A 14454-nucleotide genomic window follows, 5' to 3' on the forward strand; every position below is an offset into this window, starting at 1 on the left:
TTAATTTATGTTTAATGTTATTTATTTTTTGTTAAAATTTGATTTGTATTTTTTTACAAATAATACCAACTGAAAGGAGGAAAATTGAACATCCTAAAAATAAAATTGTTGTGAGAATAAATGTCAATAATTATATGGAATTTGTACTAAATGTGGAAGGTCAGGTAAAATTGAAACAACATTATATAACAAATTGATTAATAATATAGCCATCAATATTTATAAAATAAATAACTTAAATATATTACAATATAATACAAAGGTCATCGAATATGTATAATTCAACTGTGCAACGGCCAATCATTTTTACAAATAAAGCAATATTGAATTATTTTATATTCATAGGCAAAGAAAATTTCTTTGAACATCACCTTTCCTTACAAATATTTAAGAACATTTGCAACCCTCTATAAACTGATTAATTCATCCCGAAAGACTTTTAATTTACTGCAAGAAAATCTACTATTTTTTTTTTCATGTGACATAATGAATTTTGCAACTAACGTATTTGCTTATGATTTCCCAATCTTTAATCCTGATGCAAATATTAAGTGTATCTCGAAGTATTAATGTAATTTATTATACGGATTATTCAGTTTCATTTTTAACTGCTATCTAGAAGACTTATTGAGCTTCATGTGATAAAATTATTTTATTCATGGTCCTGAATAGTTTAGAGGCACAAAAAATTATTTAAAATTAAATAATAGCCCTGAAAATTCCGTTCAAGTCAGATGACATCAGTATCATCCTAACAGTATGGCAAGAATTCCAACTTTTTCCTTTTCGTTCATCTCGATCGTTCAAAAAAAAAATTTTTTTATCCATCTATATTTCAGTTTATGTTGAGAGAACATTTTCATATTTATATTGCATGCAGTCTGTTGATATTAGTCTTCCAGATCCCTTCGACCTTATAAAATTTCAAAAGCATCAACATTTTTATAACAAAAACCTTTAATAACTTAGTTAATACGCTATAAAAAATATTGCACTTCTTCAAAAGTTTTATAACTGCAAAGCATATTCACAAAGTAAGAGTAGTGAGGCTCTAATGCTTTGTGGTTTTTGTTTTCAACAAAGTTGGCAACACTGCATTCAAGGCCAAGATGTTGGGAGCAGAATGCACGCTCATTCGTTTCAATCGATTGAGAACTGTTGTTGTAGCAGCATGTTGAAATGAGTGCCGCTATTCCGAATCCTGCCAGCTGCGAGAAGAGAAGAGCTTAACCCGGTTTATTATTGCAAAAGGAAAGGCGTCATTCCATATTTTTAACAAAATTAAAACTGTTTCTGGAGATGGTGTGATAAATTGTATTAATGTGTACAAGTGGTGTCGTGAGTATAAAGCTGTCAGAACAAATGTTCATGATGAACGAACAAGTGGGCGTCCTTCAATCGTGACTAAGAAATGCTTCGTGGGGACCGTCGATTGACTTTGATTAAGATCAACGCAATGTTTTCACAAATCTCCAGACCTCTCCTGCATGAAATTATTACTGAAACTTTTAGTTCTCAAAAATTGTCTGCGAGGTGGGCACCGAACGTTTCAAACTGGAAGGTGAACAGTTCCTTGACTGTATTGTGACTGGTGACAAAACGTGGGAGCCAACTACACCCCTGAGACGAAAATACAATCAATGCAGTGGCGACATCGGTCTTCACCATCAGAGAAAAAATTCAAAAACGTTATTTCGGCCCAAAAAATCATGGCAACTGTGTTTTGGGATTATAAAAGGATTCTCTTCATTGACTTTTTGCCTCAATTAATGCTATGCTATACTGTGCACCCCTGAAAACACTACGGAGGACCAAAGAAGGGGAATGTTAACGAAAGGACTGTGCTTGTTGCATGACAATGCACATCTCACACAGTCAACGCCACAAAGCAACTCTTGGGTTAATTCGATTGGCACATTCTTGAGTAAACACCTTCTGATTTTCATCTTTTCTCTTCACTGAAGGTGTTTATGAGTGGAAAAAGGTTTTCTACCAACGATGAGGTCCACAGTGCCCCGAAACAATGAACCTGAGAGATGGCGGGAGATTTTTTTGACGAAGGTATCGGAAAGTTCATCCCTTGGCTCACAAAGTGCACTGAGGTTGAAGGCGATTGCATCGAAAAATAGCGTTTGATGTACCTTACTGATTATGTATATTTTTCATAAATATACTGCCGTTTCGATTTTTAAAATATTGAGTACTCTTACTTTGTGGATATGCCTCGTAATAATGATTTTTGTAAGTCATTTCTTAATAACTGCTGAGAAAGTTATGCTCACATTTTTTTTTTTTTTTTTGGAAATAAACATTCCCTGTTTTCACTGCTGTTAATGATAAATACTTTTTGGCAACTTTTTGCTTTTTCTTTCATACCCAAGCACCCAAAGCAAAGCTAGTGTTTACAGTTCCAATAATAATTATTAAATAACAGGTAATGAATTAAAATGCAAATTATTATTGTTAACTGAACTCCCAGACTTTCCTTTCACCTGGAAAATTTCTACGTTTGTAGCAGAACAACAAACTTTTATAACACTTGCTTTATATGTAAAAAAGAATTCATTTTCTTCAACTCCGAATTAGCAAGAATAAGCTAATTAGCCTTACTATTTAATCTGCAGATCTTTTTCCAAAAACTTCATGTAAGTCACCCGCACAAAGCCAGCTTGATAACCAGTGGCATAGTACAAGCTCGCCTGTAAGTTAGGATTGAAAGCCACTTTGTTGATTGCATGCATCGCGTATAAATTTGCCTTGGACGTTTCTACTTCTTCACTAGATCCCGTCTTCTTACCTTCCTTATGAAAATTATTGATACTGTCCTAAATATAAGATAATAGGATAGAACACAAATAGAAAATAAACTGCCTAAACGTACCATTTTAACATCACAAAAAAGTAGTCCATATTTTTTACTGCACTCCTGGTATGTAATAGGCTCGTCAAATACATTTTCTGTCAAAATATGATCTACATTATCTACATCTCTTTTCTTACTAATCTCAGTGACAGATTTCCTACGTTCAGCTTCAGTAAGCCTCTCCTCAGGTCTCAGATGTTTGTCAATTAATTTCGTATAACCAAAAGGCTGGAAAGTGACGTTTTGGCAGATGACAGAAATAATACTTTAGTAGTTTTTACTTACATAGATATAACTTTTTAAATGCTTGTCGGTGTCTAATCCAAACAGAAGCTGGGCAGGAAAAATTGCAGTGATCTGACCCACAGCATTACAGTACAGAATACCATTCAGCCAGTTACTTGAGGAAATTGTTTTGACAGTCGATGAAGAAGATACCAAATTGACATGTTCGTATAAGTAGTCACGGTAAGATGCAAGAAGGGTAGGAACAGAGCCTACAAGAAATGTAGTAAATTATTAATTAATTATTATTAGTAATATAAGTCAGTTTTTCCATGAACATATATTCAAAATTATGACTGTTTTCCCTAGGAATCCATCAGATGAAAACAAAAACAGTGCCATCTCTTGGCTGTTTATTTTTGCCAATTAAACTGACTGTATTTTTTCATACGCTTTATTTGTCAACTGAGTATGTTCTAGATATATTTTTTCCATAAATTAGTAAAGCGACATCGATAAGGCTCACAAAAAAAGAAAAGTGGTTTACTCCAAATCCTTATGTATTTTGACACACTGAATCCGAATCCAGGGCCAAAATTGCTTCATCACTCTCCATTTTTTTTTTAATTGTGAAAAACTACCATTAAATTTATAAAATTCTATTTTTCAAAACTAGAGTCTACTTTCAGATATGATTCCCTCTAGTAGATTAGCATTTTTGATAGTATAAACAGGGCCGGATGAACCTGTGGTGTGGCCCGGGGCTATAAGCTCTACACCAGGCCCTCTTTCTAAAGAAAAAAAAGGGTATTTGATTCTAAAAAAAGAAGGTCACGCAATCAGCAACTTGTCGATATAAAATTTCAAAACCTAAACACTTTGTTTAATTCTAAAAAAAATAACAAAAATTTGCCAGATCTTGCCGAGGCCCCCGATCTCGTGAGACCCTGCAAGTACATCTTAAAGTTTCATTAATTTTCTGTTGGTTTTTTAGTTTCAATACTATGTTTATATGAGGGTACAAATTGCTGGTTTCGCACTAATAAATTTCACGAGCTATTTGAGAAACATAAGAAATTTCTAATGATGAAATTCAGTTGAGAATCTTAGGCATTCAACCTTTGAAGAAAATTTCGTTTCCTGCTGTATTCTCTTTGAAGCCCATTTTATTGTCTGTGCCTCTAACTGGGGCACCTCTGAGTGGTGACAGCGGGCAACAAATCCATACTGGAAGAGCCCCTGGGTAAATGCAAGAAATCTCCCAGATTTTAGGATTATACCGTTTATCGAATGTGCAGAAATTAACGCGTTTTGTTAAAAATATGCACGTCGCATTTTGAAGACCCAACGATGATATAGATATTGCCTGGCAGTAACGTTCGTTCTCTTTTCATAATTGTTCCAAATGCTATACCCCTTTTCCGTATTTAGGGTGGACTTTTGGCGATTTAAAGAAAAACGGGTATGGTGAAGCAATTTTGAATTCGGATTCAGATTCAGCACATATAAATATGGTCCTGCAGTCGTTTTCACTCGGATACTACAATTATATCTAATGCTGGTCCCTTCCAAAGAGACATTTTCCATATTTTCTGTATTTATGTGTGGTTTTTCGCGATTGAAAAAAATGGAGGGTGATGGAGCAATTCTGGCAACAGATCTGGATTCAGTGTGTCAAAATACAAAAGGATACATGCAATAGGTCTAGTCTTTGGAACAAATCACATTTCTTTTTTTGCCTGTGTGTTGTCTCCAATATAAAATCTTTTTAAATGTCACCTGAGTGTAATTTTATAATAATCTCATGGCATGTATTAAGGGGGTAAAAGACCCTAGCACTTTTGAAAAATCGATTTTTTTTTTCGCTGAAAATGTACCTTAATATCGTAAAAATCACACGGTAAAGTTTCATGCACGGGAGAAATCCGCAAGGGCTCGAATTAAATGCAGCCTGGCCCCTTTCGCTGCTCTATGTGCACACAATCTAGGTGCCACCGTTGTATCGATAATTGGAGCATCTGTTTGTCATGTGATATTGAAGGTATATATAATATAATTAATACCATACAATCGTCATGGTGCAGGCATTGCAGATTATAGTTACATTGAATTTTTTCTTATTTTTCCAGTACTTGAAAATGTATTTTTCTCAAAACAACAAATTTCAAGTCTGCCAAGCCGATATCTCGAACAATTTTTGTTTGATTGGCTTGAAAGGAGGACCCCTAAGGCCGGTTTTTGGCCTAATTTATTTTTGGTTGAAAAAATCTGAAAAAATCTGAAAAAATTTTTAGTATCTACTAGCAATACCGAATCGTTTCCACCCTAAACAGACCAACCCTCTCACCCTCCTTTCCCTCTTCACCCCCTTAAATGCCAGGGAACCCATAGCTTATTAGAGGAATCTTTAAAGAGCTTCGAGATGCGAAAGACATTCAATTCCTATGAATCTTATATATGAAGAGTTTTTTGGGTCGCTGATCACGAATCTTGTCTCAGAATCACGAAATTCAAAATGGCGAATCCAATATGGCAGACAAGAAAATTGAAATGTTTTCAAAATGTATGAATTTTTTTGTAAAGGTCTATTTTGAGTCTATTATTACGAATCTGGACTCTAAATCAAATCAAATTCAAAATCGCGGATTCAATATGGCGGACAAAAAAACTAAAATGCCTAAAATGCATGAATTTTTGTGTAGTGGTGTTTTTTTGGGTCTCTGATTACGAATCTGAAGGTAGAATTACGAAATTCAAATTGACGTATTCCATATGGCGGACAAAAAAATTAAAAAGATCATAATCCCCAAATATTTGTTTATAGAAACTTTCTTGGATCACTGATTACAATTATGAATTCAGAATCACGAAATTCAAAGTGATTAATCAAATATGCACAAACATGTATGTATAATTTTTGTTTTTTTCTTTTTCGTTTTATTCAATGTAAATGTGTGTTAAAGGGAGGGGGGAGGTGGAAAGGAGGGTGAGGGGGTTGTTCCGTTTAGGGTGGAAACGATTCAGTATTGCTAGTAGGTACTAAAAAAAATATTTTCTGATTTTTTTTTAACTGAATATTTAAAACTACTCTCTCCTCAACGGTATGTAGCATTATTTATTTATAATGCATAGTTTGCAAATTTTATTACCGATTTTCGAGTGAATTTATTTCGTTTTCCCAAACTTTTATTTCAAATATACGTCATTTTTGCAAAAATCAGTTTAAAAAAAAATCCTACGTTCTGTTGTCATATTAAATCAAAATTTTCTTGGATTGTGATTGTATCTTTAAATTTGCAACGCAGTAATAAAAAAAAAGATGCCCATGGAAAATTACTAAGTTGCTATTTTGTTGTTTACAGCTCCAAAAAAAATTAAAAACACTTCAATAGTTACATAATAAAGAACTTTTTACCAAATTTAGATCTGTTTAGTTTTTTCAAAAATATTACTGAAATTTTCTCTGTTTTTCGGCCTCTAGAGTGGTTTACCTCCTTAAAATCAAAACCATATTTTGTCAAATTAATATTATTTAAGGATGGAAAAATAATTATGTTCGTAAATAAAAGTTATGGAAGGTTAAAAAACGATCGTCTATGCTGAAAATTGCAAAAATTACTCACTCTGTCTTGTAGAACTCTCATCAACAGCAGAAAGAAAAGCTATCCAATTGGTCAACCACAAGCCGTCAGATAAAATGTTTCTTCTAGAGACTATTTTCAAGTCATTAGATAAATCCCATACGATGATATTTCGATCAAAAGATCCCGTCAATAACCACCTTTTTCCATCACCCAAATGAATCAAATCAACCACTAAAAAAAAATTTAAACAATCTCTCCCAAAACAATAGAAGTCAAAAAAATATTTCTAGAATCCAACAAATTTATTCCAGTAAGTACCTGTTACCACGTGAGTGTGGGGTTGAAATGACCTAAAAGGTAAAAGAACTTTGCAGCCATCCTTATCTCTGCCTATCAATAAATTTGATGTTGTGTTTAAATCGAACAAGGCTACCACCCCATCAGTGTATCCGACAGCTATATAGCTGTGCCCCGAAGCCTAAAACATACATTACTGTAAGTTTTAGACTTAAGTTTTCCTACATTAAAGCCAACCTTGCTCCATGATATCTTTGTGGCATAAAAATTTTCTCGGCTTAAACCATACTCCTCGTTAAGTGCTAAATGTAACCTGAGCAATGGTTTCGTTTTGTAGAACATACCCCTAAAAATACAATAACACTATTTTTTTTAAATGAGCAGCTTATAATCTTACATTTGATCATCCTTCAAGTAAGGTATGGAGTAAATATGAACAGCAGAGTCTGAACCTGCCACAGCTAGAAGTCCCATCCGGGACATTTCTTCACCGTCATCTTCAGGATTGGTGTCAAAGCAGCCTGAAGGGCACCATTCGATATGCCACACGGGACCAAAACCGTGTGCTAAACAAAACATCAGTTTAGGCTCGGTCATTGGCTGTTTGTTCTTTAGGACCCCAAAATCCCAGATCTGTATCACAGACTGGTCATTATAATGCAGGTTAACGAGATATTTTTTGTCGAAATCATTAAGTGTTGCCACGGCAAGGACTTGTCTACGCTCGGAGGAAGTGTATGGAGTAGGCATCCAAGCCATCGCTTGTATAGGCCCACCACAGAATATCGTTGTAATTCCTGAAAACATTGAATGAAAACTAAGGAAAATATACCTAACATTTTTTTTACCTTCACCAGATTCACTCTCGAACAGATTAAATTTCTTAAATGTGTAATCATCTCCTAAAACGTTTTCATTATTGTTCACAGTTCTTTTCGCTACATCACAGGACTGTAAACATTGTGGTAGGTATTCCCCAATAAGATCGTCATTCAGTAGTAACCAATCAGATTTGAAATAGCGTAGAGGTTTGAATAACACTTCTGTAGAATAATGTTGTTCACAGCTAAAAAATTATTTCGGTGCAATATACAGTGTTGTAGACGTAAATAGGCCTCTTCTCTGCCAAGTTTTATCAAATGGCATTCGTGAAAATAAGCAGCAAGGAAAGCACATTTTGCAATCCTCTGTTATTACGTCTCTGTAGCTCTGGCAATTATTTTAACATACAGGGTGTCCCGCTTAAATGTGATACAAGCCTGTAACATCTTTATTTTTCGCTCAATTTCAAAAATTTTTATTTTGAAATATAGGCTAAAAAAACTCTATCTAAATAAATTAATCAGAAGTTTTTTTTATCCTACATTCTAAAAAAAAATTTTTGAAATTGGTCAAAAAATAAGGAAGCTACAGGCATGTATCACATTTAAGTGCGACACCCTGTACATTACTGTTACAGGCAAATCAAAACTTTCTGACTAAATTTATTTAAAATCAGGGATATACAGGGTACAAATTTAATTTGGTGTCAATATTTGAATAGTAATAATATGTACGTGTTCTACAAAATACTAATCTGAAATTTCTATTTTTTTTAAAGCACATGTGCTTAGTTTATGAATTTCACTGACTTCTGATATTGATCTAATTTAGCTCAACTACATACCTGATGAGATATGACAACAAAACAGATCACAAGACCAATGTTAATTTGGCAAAACGAGAATGACCGAACCTCTTCATTTTATTAAATTCATTTTAGTGTTCAGTTTATCAGTTTATAAGAAAATATTTCTAATGTGTGTAGTTTTATGATTTTTTGAGTGAAGAATTAGTTTATAATGGAATCGAAATAGAATTTGTAGTGTTCTGTTTTTCAAGATAAATTTTATAATAAAATTTAAGTCGTATTGAGTTATTTCCATTTCAGTGTGTGTGAGTACAGGTGTGCATCTTGGCTTATTAAACTATAAAAACGCTGTAAAACTATTCATGCCGTGGCTCTCAGTTGGGTATGTACCTGCGGCTAGTGCGTACGCTTATTTGAGGTTGAAAATTACAAAAATAAAGTTAAAAAGTTACCGTTTTCATGGAGGAATTCAACAAAGCAAACTTTTGATATATATGATACTAAATATCAAAGGTAGCCTCTATATAAATATGAACCCATTTGAAGTTACATCCTGTATATCATGTCAAGTTAAAAATACAAATACACGAAATGTAAGTATTCCTAGTGTGTTTATAGAGTTTCACATTACATTTACCATCACATTAAGTGAACACAACTTGTGTGTTTGTACGTAGTTGTAAAGCAGGATGATATCTCTTCTGTAAATTATTTATTAGCCCCCCCACTTTGGTATCGTTATTGAATTTACGTAGATTGTCAGCTTTAATTTGATTTTTAGGTATTTTCTCTGTTGGAAAGTAAAGTGATACAATTTCTAATAAGCTGTACGTAATTGTTTTATTGTGGCACTGAAGGATTAAATTATCCTCACTCATTTAGTTAAAGGATATTGCCAAAAAGACATAACTAGGAAAATAATTTAAAAATAATTGATAGATGTCACCCCTCCATTATTCTCACAAACTGATTTTAGAAATTATTATCAGAATTTTTTCTTATAACAGCTCCAGTGCCATCTGTTAAATTTTCAGTGATATAGATTAAGGTAGCACTGTCATTATAGAAACACCGTTGAGAAATTAATGAAATTGAATATATCCATATTGGTCCAAACGTGACTCTGAAAAATTTTTGTAAGGCCAGGGTATGTGAGAGAAAGCATTTTAATTATTAGTCATTTAACAAGTAGTGTTATGAGAATCGTATTTCCAATGACAGTTGACAGTGAAGCGTTTGGGGAAGGCAGACTGTTTCTAACACCATCGTTAGCATATAATAATATGTAGTATTGACAAAGACAGGCACAGGCTGCGATCTCCAAACACTTCAATCATTCTGGATCTCTCTGTATAAATATTGTTGATCTAAAAAAAAATAAAATAGAAATTGATATGCAGAGCATTTTGGGCTCTTGAACGTATTGATTAGGTACGTGTGATAATAGAATTGAGCAATGAAACACAAAAAAATTGACGTTTAGCTGTGGAAGAGGTTATACCCACTTCCACAGGCCGCGAAGTTGCCACGTCTACCTACTCGGCATAGTAACGATGGTACCTTAAATCAGTATACCTAATGCCATTTAAGTTTCTGTTGAAAATCTATAAATTATTGGGTTCAACAGTAGTAAACTGCAGAAGAGGTCTATTTACATACACACTACTAATATATATATACAGATGATACAAAGAGAACTTACAACAACATCGTGTAGTAATAAGCTTCTGAGAACAATTGGTATGGCCTCCTTGAGAGATTAAGGATAAACGTCGGTTTAGCTAGAAGGTATTACATAAAGTACCGAATATCGTGTGTCATGATTTTTCGAAAAAGTTATTAATACATTCATACGTTACCTTTGTAATGTGGGTCTTTTTCCATTTTAAATTTTTCATTTAACGATCCCCTTTTCATTTCCAAATAATATTGCTCCAGTTCCTCTTCAGCTTCTTCATAATCATCATCGACTATGTCAATATTATGGGTATTTTTCAAATGTTCCTTCATTTCCTCCTCAGATGTAGATATTAAAAGGCATTTTCTACATGTATAATACTAAAAACACATAAAAAGTAGTTAGTATGTATAAATTATTCACATTTTTCATACCTGTTCAGGTTTTTCTTGGCAAGAATTCATATGTTCTATTACGCTAACTACTGAATCGGATTCATATGAGCAATTATTAAATTTACATTTGACAGTATTGTCATTGGCCAGTTCTTTTTTCAGGAGGACTTTAACAAAATCTTCTTCACTGAAATTCATTTGCTGCAGGAAGTACTAGAAAAACAGTGGAATAATGAATATGTATAAAATTTAGCCTAATTTATACATACTTCTGAATATTCTTGAACCATTTTTTCACTAGAGATTTTATTTATAACAAGCATGGCCCTAAAACGAAAATCTCATATAACTTTAATACACCTTAGATACACTGCTACATTAGGTGATTCACGCAATAGTTTTATATGAATCACCTAGCCCGAACATTTGATACTGGAAAAAGATATTTAGGTACAAGTACAATTGTCAGTCTTCAGTGACGTCATTTAAGACTTAGAGTAGATTTTTTCGAAACAAGTTTAGATGGTGCTGAAGTCAATTAAAATTTCTATTTCCCCGAAAATTTGGAACGTGCTTAAGACAAGGAATCAAGGGTGGAGTGGGGGTAGCGCATGCAGTTTGGAAACAGTTGAGTCCGATAATAACCAAATAGTAGCTACTCATCACTTTTTTTTATTAAATGTAATTTATTCAGATGTGGTGTAAATTTTTGCTAATACATATGTATTTTGAGCTACATTGTAAATGCAAGTATACTTCTCGTTTCACATTTTCTGTAACTAGAACTTTTAACATGAATGTTACGAAATAAAGCCATCATCTTTCAGAGATATTCACAAGTTTAATATTCAACAACTTTATTGGCCAATAAAGGTGCTGATCTTACAACCATCAAATGGCATGGTGGATGGCAGAGCTCATCTCTAGCAGAAAATTATGTTGAAGAGTCTATATCTAACAAACTTGATATTGCAAGGAAAATCCAAGGAAAATATAGCTGTTCCTTACAAGAAGAGATATCCGTAAATTGTGCAAATTCTTCACAAACTTCAGCCGATGCTATGCATTCCGAAAATGATGGCTCCAGTGCTACAAGGGTAGTTATTAAGGGAAAGGAAGTTAAATGTGATAAAACAAAAAACAAAATGTCTATTACTATGAATGTAAATGTTAATGTTGATAAGTAAATAAATTAAAGGACCACCACAACTATCCTTATGGAAAACCGGTCCCGGTTGAATGGTACGAAACTTTGCTGAATGATAGTCCTCAACGTGTCGATCAAAAAAGTCCATTGGACCTAGATCTGAAAAACTACTGTTCTAAAGCTACAGCCTTCTGAAGTTATCGAATCCACGTGCTTGATGACCATTTAGTCAAACTTTCTGAAGGTGCTTCAGCTATTTTCTGAAGACTAAGGAATGCTGAAGATATGCTGATGACGGATTCAGCATGTCGCTCAAGCAGTACGTGTCGCTATCGCTGTTCTTCAGTAGGTGCTTCACCGATTTTCTGAAGACTGAAGGATGATACAGTTATTTTGACTACGAATTCGTATTCAGTACATGAAAAATACATCAAGGAACAGCCAGCTTGGTGACTTTATAAAAAAATATTTGCTTTTACTTGGACTTTTACTTATTGGACTTGATGGTCATAGAGCACATGGATTCGATAACTTCAGATGGCTGTAGCTTCAGAACAGTAGTTTAATCAGATTTAGGTCCCATGGACTTTTTTGATCAACACATTGAGGACTATCATTCGGCAAAGTTTTGTACCATTCGAACGGGACCGGTTTTCCATAAGGATAGTTGCACGGTCCTTTGATTTATTATAGGTTTATTATTTTTTCATTATTCTACTAGTGAAATAACGTTACTTTATTCCACTAGTGGATAAAGTATCACTTTAGACGGTTCATATGTGTGGATAAAAGTCCGATTATAAGGTGAATGTGGATAAATATTTATATTTTATTTTCTAGAGAATTACATATTTGATTTGAAATTTTTTCTTTACTTTTTTCATTTATCTAATGACACAAACCAGTTTTATTTCCTAAAAAGTTATATTGAAAAAAAACTACTCTTGAAAATAGGTGTAAAAAAATTACAAACATTCATTCCTTTTTGAGATACCATGCGGTCAAATTAAGAATATTAGAAACCCTTAATTAATGTTTGAACGTCCAAAAATAAATTAGATTACTGCCCCTGAAGACAAAACTTATCGTAAGATATTTAAAACTTACGTTGTTGCCGCTTTCCTCTTTTTTAATACTGTATCGGTATCGACTTCCAAATAACCAGCATCTTGTATTACACTCTTTTCCTTTGGCTTCTCATGAACCCATTTTATATGTGTCTGCATACTAACTGGCAGCACTTTTCTGTCACAGAATTGACATTGTACTTTCGTTTCTTCCAGTTTTACACCGCATTGAGACTGATGTGATAAAAATCCGATAACAGACTTCTTTGATCCACCACACTTGTCACAATATAAAGGCTTTTTAGCCTTATATAGGGCAGTGAGGACGTTGAGTACAAAAGATTTGTCGTTCAAATTCTACAAAGAAAGAATATCTGTTATTTGAAATAAACACAAATACTGCAAAATGGCAGTTTTACCAAAGGACGGTCCCCGATTCTCCAGGCCAAATTATTGTGTTGTCGTTGTTTATGATTTGGCCACTTGGTTTTTTCTATTTCGGTTTTACAGATGGCGCAAGTCACCATACCGTTAGACGATATAACACCGCTACATTTTTCCATGTGGTTTGTGAAGCTACCAACATTGTCAAAAGAATTCTTACATTTATTACATTTTATGACCTTATCTTCTGTTAATATTGCTTTCAGTATTCTTGCAACTACAAATCTGTTATCTAGTGCCTAAAAACATAAATAATTTCTAGGAAGTAGGTATTAATTAATTATAAAGGAACGATTTTCAAAATGTCAATTAATACAAGAATGCATACATATTTCACATTGTACAGGGTGTAAATAAGAGGGGATCGGTTTTTTATGGGTAAAAATGCATGTTCCTCAGAATGTTAAACTTGAAATTATTTTTTTTCAAATCATATCAAGTCAAGTGCTTTGTTATTTTGTTTGTTTTATAAAATAAATAAAACGTTTGGTACTATTTTTTTAAAGCACTGTGTTTAGTTTCTGAATTTTAGTATCAATTCACCTGATGTGATGTGACAACGAGGCATTAGACAGGTAAAAGACTAGCGGTCAGAGTGTAATGAGAGTAATTGAGTGAAAGAAAACTACAAAAAAAACGGTTAAACAAAATCCAGTTTTCATAATGCAATTTGAAAAAACAAACATACAATATTTAATATACACGATTTCTAAAAGTAAAGATAACCTAAGTATAAACATGATTCCCAAACGAAGTAACACCCTGTAGTTGGAATAATGTCATTTGTTCAACGTACTAATTCTGGTTCTCCATTTCTCCAAGCTAAATTATTGTGTTCTTGCCTATTGTGTTCATCCCATTCATCATTATTTACTTTTTTACTGCATATTACACAAGTTACCATATTGTCCTCGTCTACAGTAATGTTTGTAACTATCCTATAATAATAGAATATAAACTGTTTGAGGCAATAGAAAAGATATATAGGTAGGTACTTACTTTCGCTTTCGGCCACGCTTATTTATTGGGCTGATATTGGATGAACTAAAAACATATGTATTTGTAATAATAGGTACCTAATAATAATAATAATAATAATAATAATAATAATAATAATAATAATA

At 33.2% G+C, this 14454-nt stretch overlaps 1 protein-coding gene across 1 annotated transcript in view; it reads right to left on the reverse strand.

Annotated features, from left to right (window-relative positions):
* Positions 1-54: 54 nt before the first annotated feature.
* Positions 55-14454, reverse strand: part of LOC108903390 — a 21698-nt gene continuing 7298 nt past the window's right edge. Inside the window, exons 3-19 of the mRNA XM_018705562.1 lie at positions 14330-14374; positions 14127-14268; positions 13306-13569; positions 12927-13243; positions 10942-10999; positions 10712-10885; positions 10459-10657; positions 10302-10380; positions 7818-8035; positions 7367-7766; positions 7207-7315; positions 6991-7150; positions 6712-6903; positions 3149-3360; positions 2882-3091; positions 2611-2825; positions 55-913 (exon numbers count right to left, since the gene is read on the reverse strand). Of these exons, the coding sequence (XP_018561078.1) occupies position 913; positions 2611-2825; positions 2882-3091; positions 3149-3360; positions 6712-6903; positions 6991-7150; positions 7207-7315; positions 7367-7766; positions 7818-8035; positions 10302-10380; positions 10459-10657; positions 10712-10885; positions 10942-10999; positions 12927-13243; positions 13306-13569; positions 14127-14268; positions 14330-14374 (2995 nt within the window). The 3' untranslated portion in view covers positions 55-912. The remainder of the gene's footprint in view (positions 914-2610; positions 2826-2881; positions 3092-3148; positions 3361-6711; positions 6904-6990; positions 7151-7206; positions 7316-7366; positions 7767-7817; positions 8036-10301; positions 10381-10458; positions 10658-10711; positions 10886-10941; positions 11000-12926; positions 13244-13305; positions 13570-14126; positions 14269-14329; positions 14375-14454) is intronic.

Source organism: Anoplophora glabripennis, unplaced genomic scaffold, assembly GCF_000390285.2.
Source record: "Anoplophora glabripennis isolate ALB-LARVAE unplaced genomic scaffold, Agla_2.0 scaffold52, whole genome shotgun sequence".
Taxonomy (NCBI): domain Eukaryota; kingdom Metazoa; phylum Arthropoda; class Insecta; order Coleoptera; family Cerambycidae; genus Anoplophora; species Anoplophora glabripennis.